This window comes from Petaurus breviceps, unplaced genomic scaffold (genome assembly GCF_028583685.1).
Source record: "Petaurus breviceps papuanus isolate PSGF00001 unplaced genomic scaffold, PetGlider_PUasm1.0 91133, whole genome shotgun sequence".
NCBI lineage: Eukaryota > Metazoa > Chordata > Mammalia > Diprotodontia > Petauridae > Petaurus > Petaurus breviceps.
The window spans coordinates 23036679-23056493 of record NW_027187419.1 but is presented as its reverse complement, the minus strand read 5'-3'; the positions used below and the strand labels follow the sequence as shown (position 1 = coordinate 23056493).

The 19815-nt window shown below is 37.3% G+C and overlaps 1 protein-coding gene across 1 annotated transcript in view; it reads left to right on the top strand.

Moving 5' to 3' along the window:
• Nucleotides 1-19815, top strand: part of CNTN5 (contactin 5) — a 1715246-nt gene that overhangs the window by 1073471 nt on the left and 621960 nt on the right. Inside the window, exons 5-6 of the mRNA XM_069080670.1 lie at nt 6180-6303; nt 6436-6611. Of these exons, the coding sequence (XP_068936771.1) occupies nt 6180-6303; nt 6436-6611 (300 nt within the window). The remainder of the gene's footprint in view (nt 1-6179; nt 6304-6435; nt 6612-19815) is intronic.

Here is a 19815-nt window from a genome sequence, read left to right as displayed (position 1 = left end):
CCCCATTTGAGTTTGATGCCACAGTTATACATAGTAACTATATGTTTTCTAAAATAAAGCTTTTTCTTATTTTCTGATGAAAGGGCATCTTGCTCATGTTAATGTCATCATAACAGTTTTCCTGGTGTCATCAAGGGAATGAGGTGGGGAATCCTGTGAGGTAGGTGCTATTATTATTCCCACTTTATAGTTGAGGAAATTGAGGCTAAGAAAGTTAAGTAACTTGCCTAGAGTCATATACTTAGTAAGTATCTAAGATAAGATTTGAACTCAGCTCTTCTGGACTTCCAAAACCATCACTCTATCCATTTGCCACCAGCTGCTTTGAGTACCAGTTGGTTTCAACCATTTGGACATATCTCTTCTTATGACCTTTGGGAGCACTTTTATTATTTTGTATATAATTTATATAAACATCTTCCAGAATGGTTTGTAAGAAATAACTTTATCTTCCTCAATGCCTAGAACAACAAAAACAAGAGGTGGGAGAATTAAATGTCTGTTGAATGAATGATTAAAAAGTATTATTCAATACTTACTGTGTGCCAGCCTCTATGTTAAGTGCTGGAATACAAATACAAATGAGTAAGACTCACTCTATCTTCATGGAGATTTCATGCTAAATGAAGAGGGACAATATATACCAGGCAGTAGGAGCCAGGAAGGAGATTTTTCATGGAGAAGTCAGAGGGACTAGTTGGAAAGAGGTGACTGGAGTGGAAATTACTAGGAAACATCATGATGGGCTTGAGATCAGGTCAGGATAAGGTGAATGTTTACCAGTCAAAGCCCAATCATGGGGTGGGAGTATGGGTTCCAGAAGGAGGTAGAGGCTGGAGCTAGAGGCAACATAAGATAAACATGGCTAACTTTGGCAAAATGCCCTGAAGTTCTCCCTACTATGATATTGTCTTTCAAGATGTAGGACAAGAAAGTGATAAATAATTCTATTTACAGTTTTTTTTCAGAGAACATTTAGGTATTGTTTCATCACTTGGCAATTTCTTTAAACAACATTAAAATGGTCACAAATCTCCTGAAACTCTTATTAAAGTTATGGTGACTTTTTTTAGTAAGAAATAATGTATTTTTTGAAGAGTATATTAAATATGCATCTCGATTTTTCAGTGTCTCACACTTACATTCTGTTCACTTACTAAGATACGATGAAAAAAAATGAGAACATGGGATTTGAAAGTGCACGCATTACCTGTGTCTCACAATCACAAAACCTCCTGAGGTAAATGATCACTGACATAGATATAGCCAGCTGTAGATACTTATAGTCTGTTGATAAAATATCTGATAAAGAACAACTACAACAAATACTGCCCAAGGGAAATAAAAACTGTAAGTGATTGCACTTGCCCACCTCACCCATGTCTCAATAGACTTAACTTGGTAAAAGAAAGATTTTGATTTATTGTGTATCAAGAAGGTCCTTGCCTCAGCACTGTGTAACTTTTTAATGTCTTTGTCCCATGTTATATTCTTCATAGACAACAACATAATCAATGCTACTTGACATAAAACATGATCAACCTGTTTAATTTAGTGCTAAGCAATTTAATTAAATATGTGATAGGTTATATATGCCATGACCATTCCTTCATATGTAACTCTAAATTGAATGCGTCAGTAATGGAGAAATTGGGTATCATTCAAGACAATTATATCATTATGCCATCTCCCTGGTTTTGCCATTCATAACCTCCATGTCTAGAACATGGAAAAGGCATTTTTATTCTTCAGAGCCCAGTTCAAATGCCACATTCAACATGAAACCTTTCCTGATGTAGCTTCTGGTAAATCCACCTCCCCCCATTTTTTGCCTTCTGTTTATTTGTGAATATTATTTTGTTAGTCCCAGACCTAGAACCTGACATCAAATATCTTGATATCTAATTTAGTACTTTTTTTGTAACTTTGATGGTAGTAGACTTCAGTGGAAAGAATACTAAAACTACACTCTGAAGAGAATGGGTTTCCAAATCCTATTATGATTTCTACCACCTACATGTGCCTTGGACTGTTGTTCCTGGTTTTCCCCACCCCCCTACCTCAAGGAAGTGAGTGGACAGTCAGTTGATTCTGTACTGGGAGACCTGTACTAAGACCTAGACTCCACTGATAAAAAAAGGGGAGTGATTATAGTGGGTCATTTGCATGTTATGAATTAAACAAAAACCTGACAGAAAAATGAGAACTTGGTTACTACCCTTATTTCTTTTATTTCATATTTGCCAACTTCACTCCTTTCTACTCTTTTTCCAACTTAGTTGTTTCTTCTTTAACTGCTTTTATTTTGGTCGTGCATTTTAATCTTTTTTGTAATGAAAATTGTTACTTTTTGATTTTAGGATTAACTCTATCCCTTCTAAAGATACAAATTATCCTCCTTGCCATAGTTGTAAAAAGTTACTTCCTTCCTTTCTCTTGTGTTTTCAAGAAAAATACATCATTTTAACTATAGATCATGTATCAATTTGTAATTTTTTTGGTATGTGGTATGTGTGTTGGTCTAAATCTATTTTCTGCCTGACCAGATTTCTCAGCAGTTTTTTGAAAAATAAAATCTTTGTCCTACTAGCAAATAGCCTAGAATTTGCCAATGCTACTATGTTCAATTATTTCTTGGTTTATTTACCTAATCTGTTCATCGATCATCTGGTATATGTTTTAACTAGTACCAAATAATTTTGAGAAGAATCTCTTCCTTCCTATTTTTTTCTGTTGTCTCTCTTGATATTCCTGACTTTTTATACTTACAGATGAATTTTGTTATTGTTTTGTCTAGTTATATAAAGTATTCTCATTCCTAGTTTGGTGTAGCATGAAACCTGTAAATTAATTTAGGTACTCTCATAATTTTGATTATGAGATTATTGTTGATTATGATTAGTGTAGCACAATCATAAAAATTAATATTTTCCAGTTAAATTTTCTTATATTTCTTTAGGGTATCTTGTTATATTCCTGTAAGTCCTAGTATAACTTTGTAGACAAAACCTCAGATTATTATAGTTATTTTGAATGAACTTTCTTTTTCTAGTTCCTCCTATTCGAATTTATTAGTAGCATATAGGAATATTGGTTTTATTTTCTTGGTTTATTTTTTCTCCTAATACTTTACTAAAGTTATTGTTTCAATTAAATTTTGTTTGAATCTCTAGGTTTTGCCAAGAAAATCAAATCATCCCTAATTAACTTTAATTTTTTTTTTACTTTTTTTAATGCTTATATCCTCAGTTTCTTTTCCTTCACTTATTTCTACAGTTAACATTTTTAGAACTATATTAAATAATAATGGTTACAATATGTGTGGTGTGGTGTGTGTGTGTGTGTGTGTGTGTGTGTGTGTGTGTGTGTGTGTGTGTAGTCTTTATTCCTATCTGAATTGGAAATATCTCTAGTGTGTTCAAAGACCAGCTCCTGAAAGCTGGGTGATGACTCCTTGCCTTAATTCTGGATGAGGTGGCTGCACTTCAACCCTCCTATGGCATTGTCTGGGATCATAAAATAGCACCCTTGGAAGCAAGACCAGGCTTGGTCACTTCTAAAACCTTTGGATTCTAAGACCAATAGATCAAACTAGCCTTGATTTATCTTTTGGAATAGCTCTAGTAGGTAAATAACATACTCCCCATTACACAAACTTCAGGTGTTTATATAGAACTATATTCCTTATGAGTTTAATGCTATAGAAAATTCTAGGCAGTGTTATCTCTTGCCATTAAAAACATTAAAATCCCTTTTTACTTCCTTATAACCAAGTGTTCTACACCAAGACATTAAGGAATACAATTAAATTTATTTATGATGTGAATCTTTGGCTCTAATTATTTCTAATTGAAGAGTTCAAAGGATTTTTTCCTGTATTTTTTAAGCCAAAATTTCTTAGGACCATTTGGTATCACATGGAATATGACATTTATCCCTGACATTTTCCCCTTTAAATTTTTTTTGAATTTCACTTCCTTAATGTTTTCCAGGTTACCATTTAATTACTATACATACTAAAATGTTCCTCATTGAGATCCCCCTTTCCCTTGGATCCAGACATTTAACAAATCAATAATATCTGTGGTCTTTAACCTCCCGGGGTTTGTTGTTATAGAGCAGAGATGTCAAACATGCAGCAGCTGTAGGTCTACAATACTTTCTAGTGCAGCCACAACCAAATAAAAACATAATTGGGAAATATCTAACAAAATAAATAAAAATGCAATCACAACATGAATACTATTAATTTGTGAATATTAATTTTATTGCATATTTATTTAATATTAATTTTAAGTTGGTATGCAGTGTTAGGGATTCCTTTCTATTTGAGTTTGACACCCCTGTGTAGAAGATGTGCTTTTTTAATGCTGTGTAATATAGAGAGGCAGCTCATCTGTGGCATGTTTAGATATCCAATGTGGTATTTGGCCCACTTTGACTTCAAGGAAGGCGATGATTGATGTGATCTTTCCTTCTCTCACCTATTTCTAAGAGATTTATTGGACTAGAATTGTATCTGTTTACTCTATATCAAATATCTGTAGTCTAGGTGTACAACAGAGAGTTTAGAATAAGCACCTTAAAGAAGAGGATATCACTTAGCTTACTTTCCCCAGCTCAGCTCTCTTTTACTGAACACTGGGTATAACAAAAACCATCATGAAGATCATATTGCCTGCTCCCCCAACAGTCTGATGTCATATGTCTCCTTCATATGTTCCATAGGCAGTGTGCCTCAGAGACCTCTCAGTCAATCTGGACTTGTAACCCATCTATGCAATGTCACAGAGCAGTCGCTGTCCTGTCGCTGTCCTTCAAAGAAACATCTATTCAGAGTGAATGGGGATGTTACATTGTGTCATCACAAAGCAGAAGTAATTTCAGTTTTTAAACCACATATTTACTTGGAAATTGCCAGGGGAATTCAACATATGTTTCATAGGATGGCAACCCTGGATGTTCATGCATTGTTAATAAGGTGTCTTCCAATCTAATTTTCACTAAATTAACAGTTACAAAAAGAAAAGCAATGATAATGATGTTGTTGATGAAGATGAAAAAATTTCTTTTCCAGTGGTCACTATCCCTGACTACTTTGTGATATCACCCCTCACTCAGGAGTCATCATGGCCTCTGCAAAGAGTATTGCATATATTAAAAGGAGATCTTATTTGAGATCGTGCTCCACTATTCATTTTTGTGTCAATTTAGGCACATCAGATCCTTTTTGGGTGCTTTAATTTCCTAATCTGACCTCTTGTTTTGTATTAAATCAAAACTAAGCTTCTTTGCAGCTGTTTGATCTGTGATTCAGTTGTTACCACAATAACTCTGCTTACTTTATTTCTTAGCTAGAGAGTCCTTTTTCCTCTATGATTATACATTTAACCATCCTTTGAGACCCTATTTAAATTCCAGGTTTGGGGGGGGGGTCCCCCTATGGGATTGTTCCTGATCATATGGACCCTGGTGATTGCCTTCTCTTAACTTGTTTGTATCACTTAGTTGTCATTTAACTTGATCTTATACTGTTTACAAAATACTTGGTTCAGTTTATTATATGTTTATATTTTATTTGCTACATGAAATTATAAACTCCTAGAGCACAAGTATTATTTATAGAATTTATTTGAATCAAAAAGTGGTTTCTTCACACCCACAGTGCCTAGAAGACTGTTGAAGATTTAAAATTCGATAAATGAATCAATTAAGGCCAATATTTGATTCTCAGGATAATCAGATTTTCTGATTATTAATTCTATAATTAAAATATTAGTCAAAAAATATTAAGGAACATTGAAGCATTAGTTTTCATAACAGAATGTGAGATTGGTATTGTTTTCATTACCCCTAACTTAAAGGATGAAAAACAAAGATGCAAAGAAATTAAATACATGTACTGCATCAAATACTTGATATATTTATTTTTTCATTGTGTAACAAATTGCAAGGCTAGGTTTATCAATTGGAGAACAGTCTGCTCTGATCTCCCTCTCAAATAGGAAGTAGAATATAATATAGCAAAAATTTTCTTTGGTGTTTTACCTTAAAATGCATCAAAAATAAGAAGCATTTTACATCTAGGTAGAATGTTTTTTTAAGATAATGTGGGAGGAGAGCTAATGAATCAATGTCTTTGGAGGGTTTTGAAAGTATGCCCTTTTCTGTTTCTATAGAGAGTGTGGATTATGGGCCAGTGTTTGTGCAGGAACCAGATGATATCATTTTCCCTACTGATTCTGATGAGAAGAAAGTGGCACTGAATTGTGAAGCTCGAGGCAACCCTGTTCCCAATTACAGGTAGAAATTCACTCTTGAGCACTCATTCCCCTAAGCCTCAAAAACAACAGTTGGATGATATTCTAGAATCCCCAGAGAATAAGAGAATGTCCCATGTAATCTTTATCTGTATTTCTTCTGATTTTTTCCAAGATGGCTACGAAATGGAACAGAAATAGACTTGGAAAGTGATTATCGCTACAGTTTGATTGAAGGAAACCTCATTATCAGCAACCCAATAGAAGCAAAGGATGCTGGTCATTATCAGTGTTTAACATCTAACTCCTTGGGAAGCATTCTGAGCAGAGAAGCCACACTTCAGTTTGCCTGTGAGTAAATTATTTTATTGCCATGAAACCCTTTTATCCTTTTAGTAGTTAATGAATATGTTATAAATTATTGGCAATCTTTGCAACTATAAAGTTGAAGAGAGGAGGGACCATATCTTTTCTTGAGTTATTTCTGAATCTCTGGATAAAAGTATTGTCTTCTGAATAAATCCAGTTTTATCTAATCCAAAACTGTTCTCTTTTTTATAAACTTTTACAGAAATTCCTAAAATTATTTTTCTTAAAATGAAGAACTACTATCCATTAAAGATGAAATATCTATAATAACACTTTTTAGGTCAGTGGTGTCAAATAAATAATGACTTTTGTCAGCTTATCTTGACTTAGAAAACAAAATGTTAACATTATGTACATTCTATTGCATTTTTACTTATTCGGTTAAATATTTCCCAATTACTTTTGATCTGGTTCAGTTGCACTGAGGAGTAGGCCTGGTTGGGCCAGGTAGTGTTTTTGGCACCTTACCTCAGTCTTAGGCTATTGATTTCTCAGTAGTCTTGGTGACCACATTCAAAGTTGCAAAATAGATGGAGGTAAGGGATCTACATTGGCTATAAAATCTGTCTTTAGTGAATTTTAGATTTAATGTTGTGTCCTAAAGTTCTAGTAACCATTTTTTCTCTATATATTCTTTAATGTTGTGTGTGTGAGTGTGTATATGTGTTAAATTAACTCAGCTACAGTACATTAAACATATATAAGAAAGGAAAAAAGATATAGAAGAAATAAAAAAGAACTATTAAAAATCCAGATCATTAATTGTTCAGGATTCACAACTTAAAGAATACCAAGACAAGTCACAGAAATATTTTAATCTGTCACATGATCAAAAACTGGGCTTGCTTTGGTACTTGAAAAGATATTATTTCTGTAAGTATAATTTATATCATAGGAAAAAACAGCATGCTTCTTATTATGACCTGTATTTATTTGGGAGAAAATTATATATTGAAGCATAGGGTAAAATACTCTTCAGTTTATTTATTGGACTCACAATAAATAAAACTGATTTAAAAAGTTAACTCCTATTATTGTGCCAATGCTATACCATATAGGGTATCTGTAGGAACACAATGACTTTTCTGCCATAAAGTACCAGGTCCAGACAAATCTTCTTAGTTAAACATAAATATAGCTTACATCTTACAGTTTGTACTATAACTGTGGCATGCCCACTAGTGGTCAATATGCAAACAAAGATCTGTGATATTTTTAGTGTTGGAATCTTCTCCACTGAAGATCAGAACCATCTGTCCCTTAGCAGATACGTTTTACGGTATTACTTGAGGATTAGAGAGGATGTAAATTTTCCATGGTCACATAGAGGAGAATTTTGGAGTTATGTTTAGTTGTACATACTGTATAATACTACCAATTAGTAGAACCATTATCTAGATTTAATTATTTTCTGGGAGAATAAAACCCTTAAAAAAGTTGAAAATATAAAATTAAAGTCATGAACTGTTATAAAATATTCCATTGTGATACAAGATTGTTTCTCTAATCTATGAATTGTAATGTATTATATGACAGATTTTTTTTTTGCTTTTTGGAGGGCAATTGGGGTTAAGTGACTTGCCCAAAGTCACACGGCTAGTAAGCATGTCAAGTGTCTGAGGCCATATTTGAAGTCATGTCCTCCTGACTCCAGGGCCGGTGCTCTATTCACTGTGCCACCTAGCCAACCCCTATTATGACAAATTTAGACTGAGAGATTACAATTTTTATTTGCCAGGTTATGTGACTACACTTTGCTAATGATAGGGCATCTTCAAACACTGACTCAAAGTCATTCAGACTCACAATGTTTCTCTAGAGCACGTAGATTAAAATTTTGTTGCTTAATCATTATTGTTAGAGTACATGACTTCATCAAAATATACTGTCTCAGATATGTAGTTGATGTGCTTTGGGGGTTTATTTGTAAGTGAAGAAAAGTCTATATAAATATTTTCACAGTAATCATGATCTTATTTTGTTTTTCCCTAATAGCCAATACTTTCTTAAGGAGGCTATGTATTAAATATATAAATAGGAGTAGTATTGTTTAAGGGCATAAGAAAAACTTCTATCCAAATTGATTTTCCTATTCAAATGTATATCTAAAATTTCACTATTCTCAAACTTCATTTCTTTGGGTTAAACATTACCCTTTTTCCAAGCTTCTTCTTTTCTTTTGGAACTACAAACACCCTCACAGTTTGGGCATTCATTAGTGTGTGTGTGTGTGTGTGTGTGTGTGTGTGTGTGTGTGTGTGTGTGAGAGAGAGAGAGAGACAGAGAGAGACAGAGAGAGAGAGAGAGAGAGAGAGAGAGAGAGAGAACACACTGGAAGTTACATAAATGTGTTGGATAGATCACTTTCCTCAGAAGCAGGTAACTCAAAGTCCCTGGCACCATAGTGGAGTTTGGAGTAGGGAAGAAATTATATTGAGATATAGATAAGGAGGGACAGGACAGAAAAGAAAAGAGAGCATTAAAAATGCACTTCAGCTACCTAACATTTTGTCTAGAATTTGTCTTGTATACTAACAATAAACTCACAAAAAGGGTTATTTGGGAGGATACCCCAAGAGAAAAAGGCTGATTGGTTGCATGATAGAACACTACCTTTGTGACATATCACTCAGATCCACATAAGTCACTGTATCAGCAATGCCATATTCACAATGCCTATGGAAATTACAGATATGCTGATATAATTATCCATCACAAAATACATCAGGCTTGCCATAGGGGGGAATAAGCTAGAAAATTTATTAAAATACCAAAAGACTGAAGTCCCAAAACCAGAAAGTGAAAGCCATCAGAGTAGTTATGAAATTGGCACAGGTAAATAAAGTAGAAAGCACCCACATTCTCAAGCCTTTAAAACAGAACAGGCTACCTCAGGCAAAGGTCCTCCTCTCCCCACTCACAGCAACCACCCAGCATCCAGGAATCTGTGCTCCCAGCAGCTCTGGCCCCTGGCAGTCCTTAGCAGGAGTCCTTAGCAAAAATTCTGGCTGACTCAAAAAGGGCTTCGTGCTGCCGCCACTGCTGCCTCTGCTGCTGCTGCCGTCATCGCCGCCACTGCTAGCCACCGCAGGAACTCTAGCTTGGCTTCCACTTCCTCTTGCTCTGCCCCTTCCTGCTATGTCAGCAAGTCCAATGGGGCATTGAAGATCTTTAAATCCCATAACCCTTACATTCCGCCCCAAGATCTTTCATGTCCCTTACTTGGCAAAAATACAGTAGGAATAACTGGTGTCAACAAAATTTCACAACAATATAACAAGAATAGCACACAATAAACACAGAAAACCATATTTTAGGGTGGGGCTTGAGCACAAGCTCCCCATCATTCCCCCACCCCAAACAAATGGGACCCCAAAATCTTGCGGTAAGGGGTGAAGGTCTCTTCTTCCATGGCTACTTGCTGCTGAAATCGGATTAAAGCTGTCCCTGTTCTAAGGAAGGGGTCCCATTTGAGAGGTCAGTTCTTAATATGCTTGATGCCAGGTCCAAGGGCGACACATCACAGTTGCAGACAGGGGGTGACATCCAGCTTAAGCTATCAGGGATCTACAGGTAGAGGGTACCAAGCCTGCAGAAACAAATCTAGCAAACAAGGTGAACAAACAAAAAATCAAGAAGAAGCAAAGAGATAATAACCAGAATATTGTAGCCTCACTCACGGTAGAATAAATGACTTAAGGGTACAACTTTGTAATCATCTTCTCCAGAATAAACAATAGTTACATTGTTATCCCTCCCATGTGCTATAATCTCTGCAGCCTTTGGAACATCATCTGGCTTCCATTTTACCCATACTTTAGCTCCTGATTTTATTCTATCAGTAGAACCAAATTCTTCAGTTCCTCTAACAGTTATTTTGGAAGGAGGATCAGTTTTTACAAGTGGTATTGTTTTACAAGGAATGATAATCACTTGAACTATCCTATCATTTTTGTGAATCTGTATGGGCCCTTCACCTAAATTATGGAATGTTACAACAATTTCTCCTTGATAATTAGAATCTATTACTCCAGCCAATACATGTATTCCTTGAGCTGCTAATCCTGATTTAGGTAAAATCTGTCCAAAGTGATCTTTAGGGATTCTTATGCATATCCCAGTGGAGATTTTTCTTATTTCTTTTCTGTCCAACCAAAAGTCCTCTAAACAATGTAAATCATACCGGGTGCTGGGACATCTGGCCTCAAGGTCCAATACTCAATATTTGGGATCTTAGGTGTTTGTTGTTTTCTAATTTGCAGATTGGGGGTCATCATTCTGGCTAGAGGTGTACTTCCTCCCAATGGTCGATTATTCAAATTACGCAAAGCCATGAACAAATTATCCTTCCAATGTTGATATGAATTATTGGAACTTAACTTCCTCAACTGTTCTTTCAGTAATCCATTCATTCTTTCAATTAACCTAGATGCTTCTGGATAATATGGAATATGATATATCCATTCTATATTGTTTAGTATACAATACTTCTTCATTTCATTGCCTTTGAAATGTGACCCATTGTCACTTTGAATCTGCATTGGGGTTCCATAATATAGACTTATGAGATCTAGGGTTTTACAAGTGTTTTTCTGGGTTGCATTCTTATAAGGACAAGCTACTAGTACACCTGAATAGGTATCAACACAAGTACATATAAATCTGCATCCTTTATCCAGTGGTAGTGGACCAATATAATCTATTTGCCAGATTTGGGCTGGGACTTTTCCTCTTGCTATCTCTCCAGTTATTACCCGAGGAACAGTTCGCTCCTTTTCCAATTGACATATATGACAGTCTTCTGCTATCTGTTTTAACAGTGAATGAGAGATACTAATACCTCGATCTTGTGCCCACTGGTGTGTGGCCTGGACCCCCAAATGGCCTGCTGTTTGGTGGACCCATTTTGCGAATACCGGATCTTCAGTTATTGTCAAAGTAGGGACAATATGTTCAGTAGCAATCTTTGCCAGTCGATCAGCATGAGCATTGTATTCACGTTCTGGTGTGGTGGGGGCCACGTGAGCATCTACAGGAAAAACTGACAAGTCAGTGACCAAAGACATGTTCCAGATATCTTCCCATAATTCTTTGCCCCAGACTTATTTGCCATGAATCTCCCAATTTTCATTTTTCCACATGGGCATCCATGTAGCTAACCCATTAGCTACTGTCCATGAATCAGTGAATATATGACACTGTCCTCCTTGTTCTATTTTGATGGCTTGATATACTGCCATAAGTTCAGCATATTGGCTACTTCCACCTATCCCAGTACTTTCCAAAGTCCTTCTAGTACATGGGTTATAGGCCACTGCTCCAATGTCTTTTTTGCCTCAAATATTTTGCTGTCCCATCAGTAAACCATGCATGTCTCTTTTGTTCCTCAGTAAATACATCATATCCCTCATTCCATTTTACAGTGGATTGTACCAACTGTTGCTTTGGCTCAGGGGGTGTGTCATTCCTCTCAATTTCTATGTTAGCTACAGATTCATGTAGAGCAGAGACTCTGCTTTTGCCTGTTTTCGCTCTATTTTGAATATACCACTTCCATTTAATTATACTAGCCTCTTGGGCATGTCCAATTCTGTGAGAAGCTGGGGTACTCATTACCCAGGTCATAATTGGGATTCCAGGTCTTAATATCACTTCATGGCCCAGAGTCAGTTGTTCAGTCTCCACCAAAGCCCAATATGCAGCTAACAATTGCTTTTCAAAAGGTGTATACTGGACTCCAGATGAAGGGAGTTTCCTACACCAAAATCCCAAAGGTACATTTCGGCTTTGTTGTTTTTGCCATAAGCTCCAGTTTGCATAATCATCTTATACAGTCACTTGCAATTCCAATGGACCATTTTGCATGGGCCACAAATCTAGGGCCAATTGTATGGCAGCCTTGGCTTCTTCAAAAGATTTACTCTGCTCAAGTCCCCAATCGAATTCATATTTCTTCCATGTGACTCTATATAAAGGTTTTAAAATCTGTCCCAAATGTGGAATGTGGTGCCTCCAGTATCCAAACAATCCTATGAACTTTTGGGCCTCCTTCTTATTGGTAGGGGTAGGAAAATCCTGAATCTTTTGTCAGGCTTGAGGAAGAATCTCCTGTAGCCCCTTGTTCCATTGTATACCCAAAAATTTCACATTTTGAGCTGGTCCTTGAACCTTTGCAGGGTTAATTTCCCACGCTTTACTTTTCATATGCTCAATTAGAAGGGTCAAACTCCTTTCCACTTCTTTCACATCTTTTCCCTGTATCATGATATCATCAATGTAGTGGGTGAGCTGTACACCAGGTAGCTTTAATTCATCCAACTGTTCAGCCACAATCCTGTGACAAATAGTGGGGCTATGTATGTACCCTTGTGGCAAGCAGGTGAAAGTATATTGTCTACCCTGCCAAGTGAAAGCGAATTGGTCCCATTGTTTAGGGTCTATTGGGATGGTGAAGAAGACATTTGCCAAATCAATAACTGCATACCAAGTCCCATCATATTTCTGGATCCTTTCTATTAAGGTGATGGTATCTGGAACAGCAGCATACAAAGAAGGAGTCACCTTATTCAACTGTCTATAATCCACAGTCATTCTCCATGTCCCATCTGATTTTCTTACTGGCCAGACAGGATTATTCCATCTTGTGGTTGTAGGGACTAACACTCCTGCTTCAACATATTCCTTTATAGTAGTGGTAATTTCATCTTGCCCACCTGGCACACGATACTGTTTTAAAGTAATTACTTCAGAAGGTTCAGGTAAAGTGATTGGGTCCATTTTTATTTTCCCCCTAAAACTGTATTAATTCCTATCTTCCTCACAGCAAATTGGTATCTCCCTTCAGGTAAATTCAGAGTCATGCCTCTCAATACATCTATTCCAATGATGTATTCAGGAATGGGTACAACAACCACAGTATATTCTTTCTTAGGTAACTGCCCAATTTTCATTGTTATTTTAACTTGTCTGGCTGATATTTCAGCGCCTCCTAGAACTGTGATGGTAATAGGAGTTCCATGTTTAAACTTATCAGGGTTTCCATAGATAAGTGTAGCCTCAGCCCCAGTATCGAGCAGTGCCCTAGTCACAGTAGTTGCTCCATTCTTCCAATATATTGTTAAACCAATATGGGGTCTGCAATCTCTTCTGCATATTTCTTTTATCTGGGCTGGGGCTTGGCCTATCTCCTATTCCCCCTGAAGGTGGGGCAAACTTGGATACAAAGATTCAGATTCAGAAATACCTGCAGGGGTGGTTCCTGCTTCCCTGTTCATTCTAATGCTAAGTACCTTTTCTTGGTACAGCTTATGCAGCTCTTCAGTTGGAATACCATCTATTCTTCTAAAGTCCACCCCTGCTCTTAATAGAGCAGTAAACAGTTCCCTTCTTGTTGGTCTATTTTGTCTCTGAATCCTCTGGCTGTTTACTCTTCTCTCTCAAGGCAATTTGTCTTTTTCCCATTCCCCTAAATCGCTTAATTGTGAAATCTTATCCAGCACCTCTGAAAGAGGGTGCCCTATTTCTCCAATTAATAGAGTCAGAATTAGGTGCTTATATGCAGGAGGAGCCATCTTCACTATGATATTTCTATGAGGAACTCCTCGGGGGGTATCATAGTATGCATTTGCATCTCCAATCATGATAGCAGTTTTCATTACCTCCTCCTTTAGCTTTCTCATACAGTCTCTAAGTGAGTACCAGGGTCTGTCTCCCCTAGGCCACATAGCTTCAGTAGGATATTGCTTTTTGCATCCCTCTGCAGCTAAGGCTAGCAGATTAATTTTGTTGTTACCTCCTTGCATATGGTGATCCCTAAAAGCTTGGTGTAGAAAAGGATTCTGAGTGATACTTATGAATTTTAAACAGTCCTCATTGTCCAGTGTTATTCCTCCAGCACCTTCATCAGTGATTTTTACTATCCAAGACACTAAAGACTCCCCCATTCTTTGGGTAAATCTACTCAATATATCAGTGATCTCCTGTTGAGTGAAATCCTCAATTATCTCCCTGGACTCTGTTTTGCCCCGGTGGTTCTCCTGTCTTCTTCTTCATATGGGGAGAGCTTCTACATTAGAGGACTCCTCATCTAACCTTGCTCCATTCTCCTCACAAACATTCTCCTGGGCAACTCTGCCCAGCCTGTACAAAAGCTGCATGCACATTCCTTGTGCTAGTTTTTTGCTTCCTTTTAGCTACATGAATAGTAGCTTGCTCCTGGACCACATGAGTCCCTCTAGTTTGCTCTTCTGAATGCTGTGACACAGAAGAATCCTCAGGCAAACCAGCTGACTCCCTAGCAATCTGAGGTCTTTCCTCCAGCAGCTTATCCCTACTTTTACACATAAGACGATAACTTGTTAGCAGCACCCAGCCTCTCCTGCACACTCCTGCCAGTTCTTTGCCTGGTTCTATGGGTATTGCTTTCAAACATCTTTCCAAATCTCCAGGTTCTCCCTCTTTTAGCCTTGGTTCCCAGTTTTCACAGGGCCCTGTGCTTTTAGCCCATTCTCTGGCTAGAGAGGAATAAGGCAAATCCTCCCATCCTGGAATGGCCATTTCTCCCTCTAAAGCCCCACTGCTTCCAAATAGAGGCCTGACATTTTGTGATCCCATCCTGGTCGCCAAATGTATCAGTAATGCCATATTCACAATGCTTATGGAAATTACAGATATGCTGATATAATTATCCATCACAAAATACATCAGGCTTGCCATATGGAGGAATAAGCTAGAAAATTTATTAAAATACCAAAAGACTGAGTCCCAAAACCAGAAAGTGAAAGCCATCAGAGTAGTTATGAAATTGGCACAGGTAGATAAAGTAGAAAGCACCCACATTCTCAAGCCTTTATAACAGAACAGGCTACCTCAGGCAAAGATCCTCCTCTCCCCACTCACAGCAACCACCCAGCTTCCAGGAAGCATGCTCCCAGCAGCTCTGGCTCCTGGCAGTCCTCAGCAGGAATCCTTAGCAGAAATTCTGGCTGACTCAAAAAGGGCTTCGTGCTGCCACCGCCGCTGCCTCTGCTGCTGCTGCTGCCATCGCCACCTCTGCTAGCCACCACAGGAACTTTAGCTTGGCTTCCACTTCCTCTTGCTCCACCCCTTCCTGCTACATCAGCAAGTCCAATGTGGCATGGAAGATCTTTAAATCCCATAACCCTTACAGTCACTTGATTACCAAATAGTCTAGATTTATGCATCATTTTCACTTTGATTTTTAGCATTTTTTCCTTTACTAATGAACAATCTTGAACAAAAGTAGAAGGTTTAAAAGTGTATTTTGTGACCCATGTTTCAATTTTTATTGTGTATTATGCCTCCTACTGAGCCTAGAACATAATTGACATTTGATAAATACATTTTGATTGATTCAATGAGAAGTGGTTTAGGACTTGATTACCTTGACCAATGCTGTACAACCACAGTGTCAGTTCATGATCATCTATGGATTTGTTTAGGGTTTTTAATAAGTTGTGATCATAAAATATGGATTTTCTTGTAATTCTCTCTCTCACTCCAAACACACACACACACACACACACACACACACACACGTATATGTATATGTACTAGGAGATCTAAAAATGAGAACAGAAAAGTGAAGTTTCAAAATAATTTTACTGTTAATCACTACATAGAAAGGAATGGGGTTAATATATCAGTGATTAGAGATAATACTCAATACTTTGAAGAAAATGGAGATGAGGAAGTATTGATACTGTTTTACAACCTTAGTTGTAAGAAGCAAAAAGTCCATTTTGAATGAAATGTAAGGGAAAATACAGAGTAAAGAGAGATAAAATGTTTATGTACTTTTATATCCATTGATTGTAATTATCATCCATGTTCATGGTTCACTTCATCCATTCTTAGGCTTTATGTCAATACTAATATGAAAGCCAGCATGGTATGGTAAATACAATGTTGTACACAAAGAAAGGAAAATCTGGATTTGAATCCTGCACCTGAAACTTACTAGCTGTATGACCATGTGTAAATCACTTTAGCTCTCTAGCTCACAGTTTCCACATCTGTAAAATTGGGATAATGATGCATGAAGTATCTACCTCATATTGTTATAGAGAGCAAGTGAGTCAAAATTTATAAAATGTTCTATCAACTTTTAATGATATATAAGTATCACGTTATTTTATATATCACAAAATACTGACAAGGATTTTACATTTCACAAAAAAAAAACAATAGTTGTTAATAAGAGGATCAGTGCTTGTAGGTGGTCCAAAAATTATGTGATTCTGCACTTTCTCTGCTGTTCTTCCACCACCACCACTACTGAAAAAGAAGAGTAGAAGTCTGAGGGGCATTTTGTATTGGTATTTGCTTCATGGGTTGCCCTGCTGTGATGCATCATTCTGGTATTTTGAAAACTTTCAGTATTGGCCACATGAGAATGCCTGGCACATAGTAGGTGCTTAATAAATGTTTATTGATTGATAGTGCTTGTTTTTTAAATCCAAAATTGATATGCAAACCATGACTTCTTTGATCATTTTAGTCCATTTGTGGAAGCAAAATAAGGTAAAATCTCTTCACTGTAAAGTAATCCTTTATTTGTCATTAGAGAATATACCCATGAAACTGTTCACTTTTTTCATTCATTCACAAACCTTTATGTCACTTTGTGTGTTAATGGACCAGGATAGCTACTCTAACTTTATTAATTTGCCCTTGTAAACTTCCACCTCAAATGTCTAAATGTCTAACCCTGAGGTTCTCTCATTTTGTTTCCCAGTTAAATGAATAGTTATTACCATAGTTCAACCTAATGAGTATATCCTACTTCAGCAACAACAGCTACATGCCTTAATAGGCTGAAGTGAAGATTCATAGAGTGCTGAAGCCATGTTTATGAAAGACTTTTTTGGATTTCTGGTTGGTTTGTTTCTTTTCCCAAACTTCTTAAAGAAATATTTGCATAAGTACAAAGACAAGTTTGATTGTTAGTGATGATTGTTGCTGGTTCACAATCAGACCATTTTACAGTGGAATATCTTATTCATTTTACTTATACCTATCAAAAAATAATATTCTCACCTACTAGAGTGATTTTTTTCCACCAGTGACAAGCAAGAAGCTGCTATGTAAAGCTGTGTTACTCTATTAACTTATTACCATGCTGATGAGAATTTGAAATTGATAATGTGACACTAGACACTTCTCATACACCCTGCTGAGCTTAGAAACAGAAAGATCTGAGCAATCTATCAAAAGTTCAGATTCTCACAAATAATTCATGGTAGAAAAGCAAAACACAAAATGATTCAAGACTAAGATCTCATGTTGTCTTCTTGCTTCAAAAACTTCACGTTGACAGTTTAGGGATAATGGAGAGTTCATATTTAATTAGAACATACTGCATTTCTGAGTGTTTATATTATTTAGATTTAGAATACTCTCTTACCTTTTCCTTGAAGCAGTTAGTTTAAAATGTTCTGCTAAACTCTCAAATAGTTCAGATTATATTATAATAGTATATAATAGTAGCCTGCCATTACTCCTACTGAAGGATGCCATTTTTCAAAGTACCTGAAAGTTCTTAGAGCTTTTAATTATGAACCATAAAATGAAGTAGTCATTTTTTGTTTTTTTTTTACTCAAAATTTGTATCTTTGGTTTAATTCCCCAACCCCCATAACCTCACTTCAGATAAAAAAGATAATAGGAATAAAAACTAAGTTTCACTAGTGATTCGCTCTTTATGCCAAGATTGTCAACTATCAAGAACTTTTAGGTCAAGATGGCACAGTAGAAGCAGGACATCACTGCGGCTCCAGCTTCCACCTTCCCCAATCCATGTAAAAGGGGACTCTAAAAAACTTTGGAGCTGCAGAACACACAAAATGACACAGAGAAGCTAAACTCTCACTGAGGAAAGCCCAGCAGGCTTGCAGGAATTGGCCAACATGGCGCTCTGGGAGCTGAGCCCAGCCCCTCCCCCCCCCATGAGCCAGAGATTTTAGCCCCAGGGGTCTGTCCACCTGCTGGCTGGAGGGACTCCAGATCACCAGCAGCTGTGATTATTTCCAGATTCATCAACACATAGATGCAAAGGACAAAGTGAGAGATCAGTGCAGTGTGGACTTTGGGACCAGTAGTTGGAAGAACTTCGGCTTTTGCCCCCAGGGCAAGAAGCCCCTGAGATACCTGGCATAGCCAGAACCATGTGGCAGCTTCAGCTCCTGGCATACAGAGTGTAGGGGGGCCAAGCAACCAATCTTAGGGGTAATCACTCTTGCTTTAACCTGCTTGGATCTGGATTGCAGTCTAGGGTGGAGGTCCTGGGGTATGTGACCAGCTTGCCAGAGCATGTGGAGGCTTCAGAAAGGGTACCTAACTAATACCTCCATCAGCTGAGAAAACCCACCATTTGGGACAAAAGCTCCCCTGTCTGGTGGCAGAGTCCTACAGTGGCAAAAAGCCCAGGGGTCAAGTGACTGAGGGGTGACATGACCAGACAAAGGAAGCAAAACCAACAGGAGACTCCAACATTAGACTCCTATTTTGGGGACAAAAAGGAGCAAAGCATGGAACAGGAGGAAGACAGTGAAGTCAGAACACCTGCGCCAAAAGCTTCAAAGGAAAATAGGAGCTGGTTACAGGCCATAGAGGACCTTAAGAAGCAGATAAGAGAAGTGGAGGAAAAATTGGGAAGAGAAATGAGAACGATGCAAGAAAATTATGAACTGAGAGTCAACAGCCTAACTGAGGAAAATCACACCTTAAAAAAACAGACTGACTCAATTGGCAAAAGAGGCTCAAAAAGGCAATGAGTAGAGGAATGCCTTAAAAAGTCGAATTTGCCAGATGGAAAAAGAATCTCAAAAGCTCAACGAGGAGAATAGTTCCCTTGGATTTAGATTGGAGCAAAGGGAAACTAGTGACTTTAAAAGAAATAAAGATGATGTTAAATAGATCCAAAAAATTAAAGAATAGAAGGCAATGTGAAATATCTCATGGGAAAAACCACTGACCTGGAAAATAGATCCAAGAGAGAGAATTTAAAAATTGTTGGACTACCTGAAAGTCATGATCAGGGAAAGAACCTAGAAATCATCCTCCAAGAAATTCTCAAGGAAAATTGCTGTGATGTTTTAGAATCAGAAGGCAAAATAGAGTTTGAAAGAATCCACTGATCACCTCCTGAAAAAGATCCCAAAGAGAA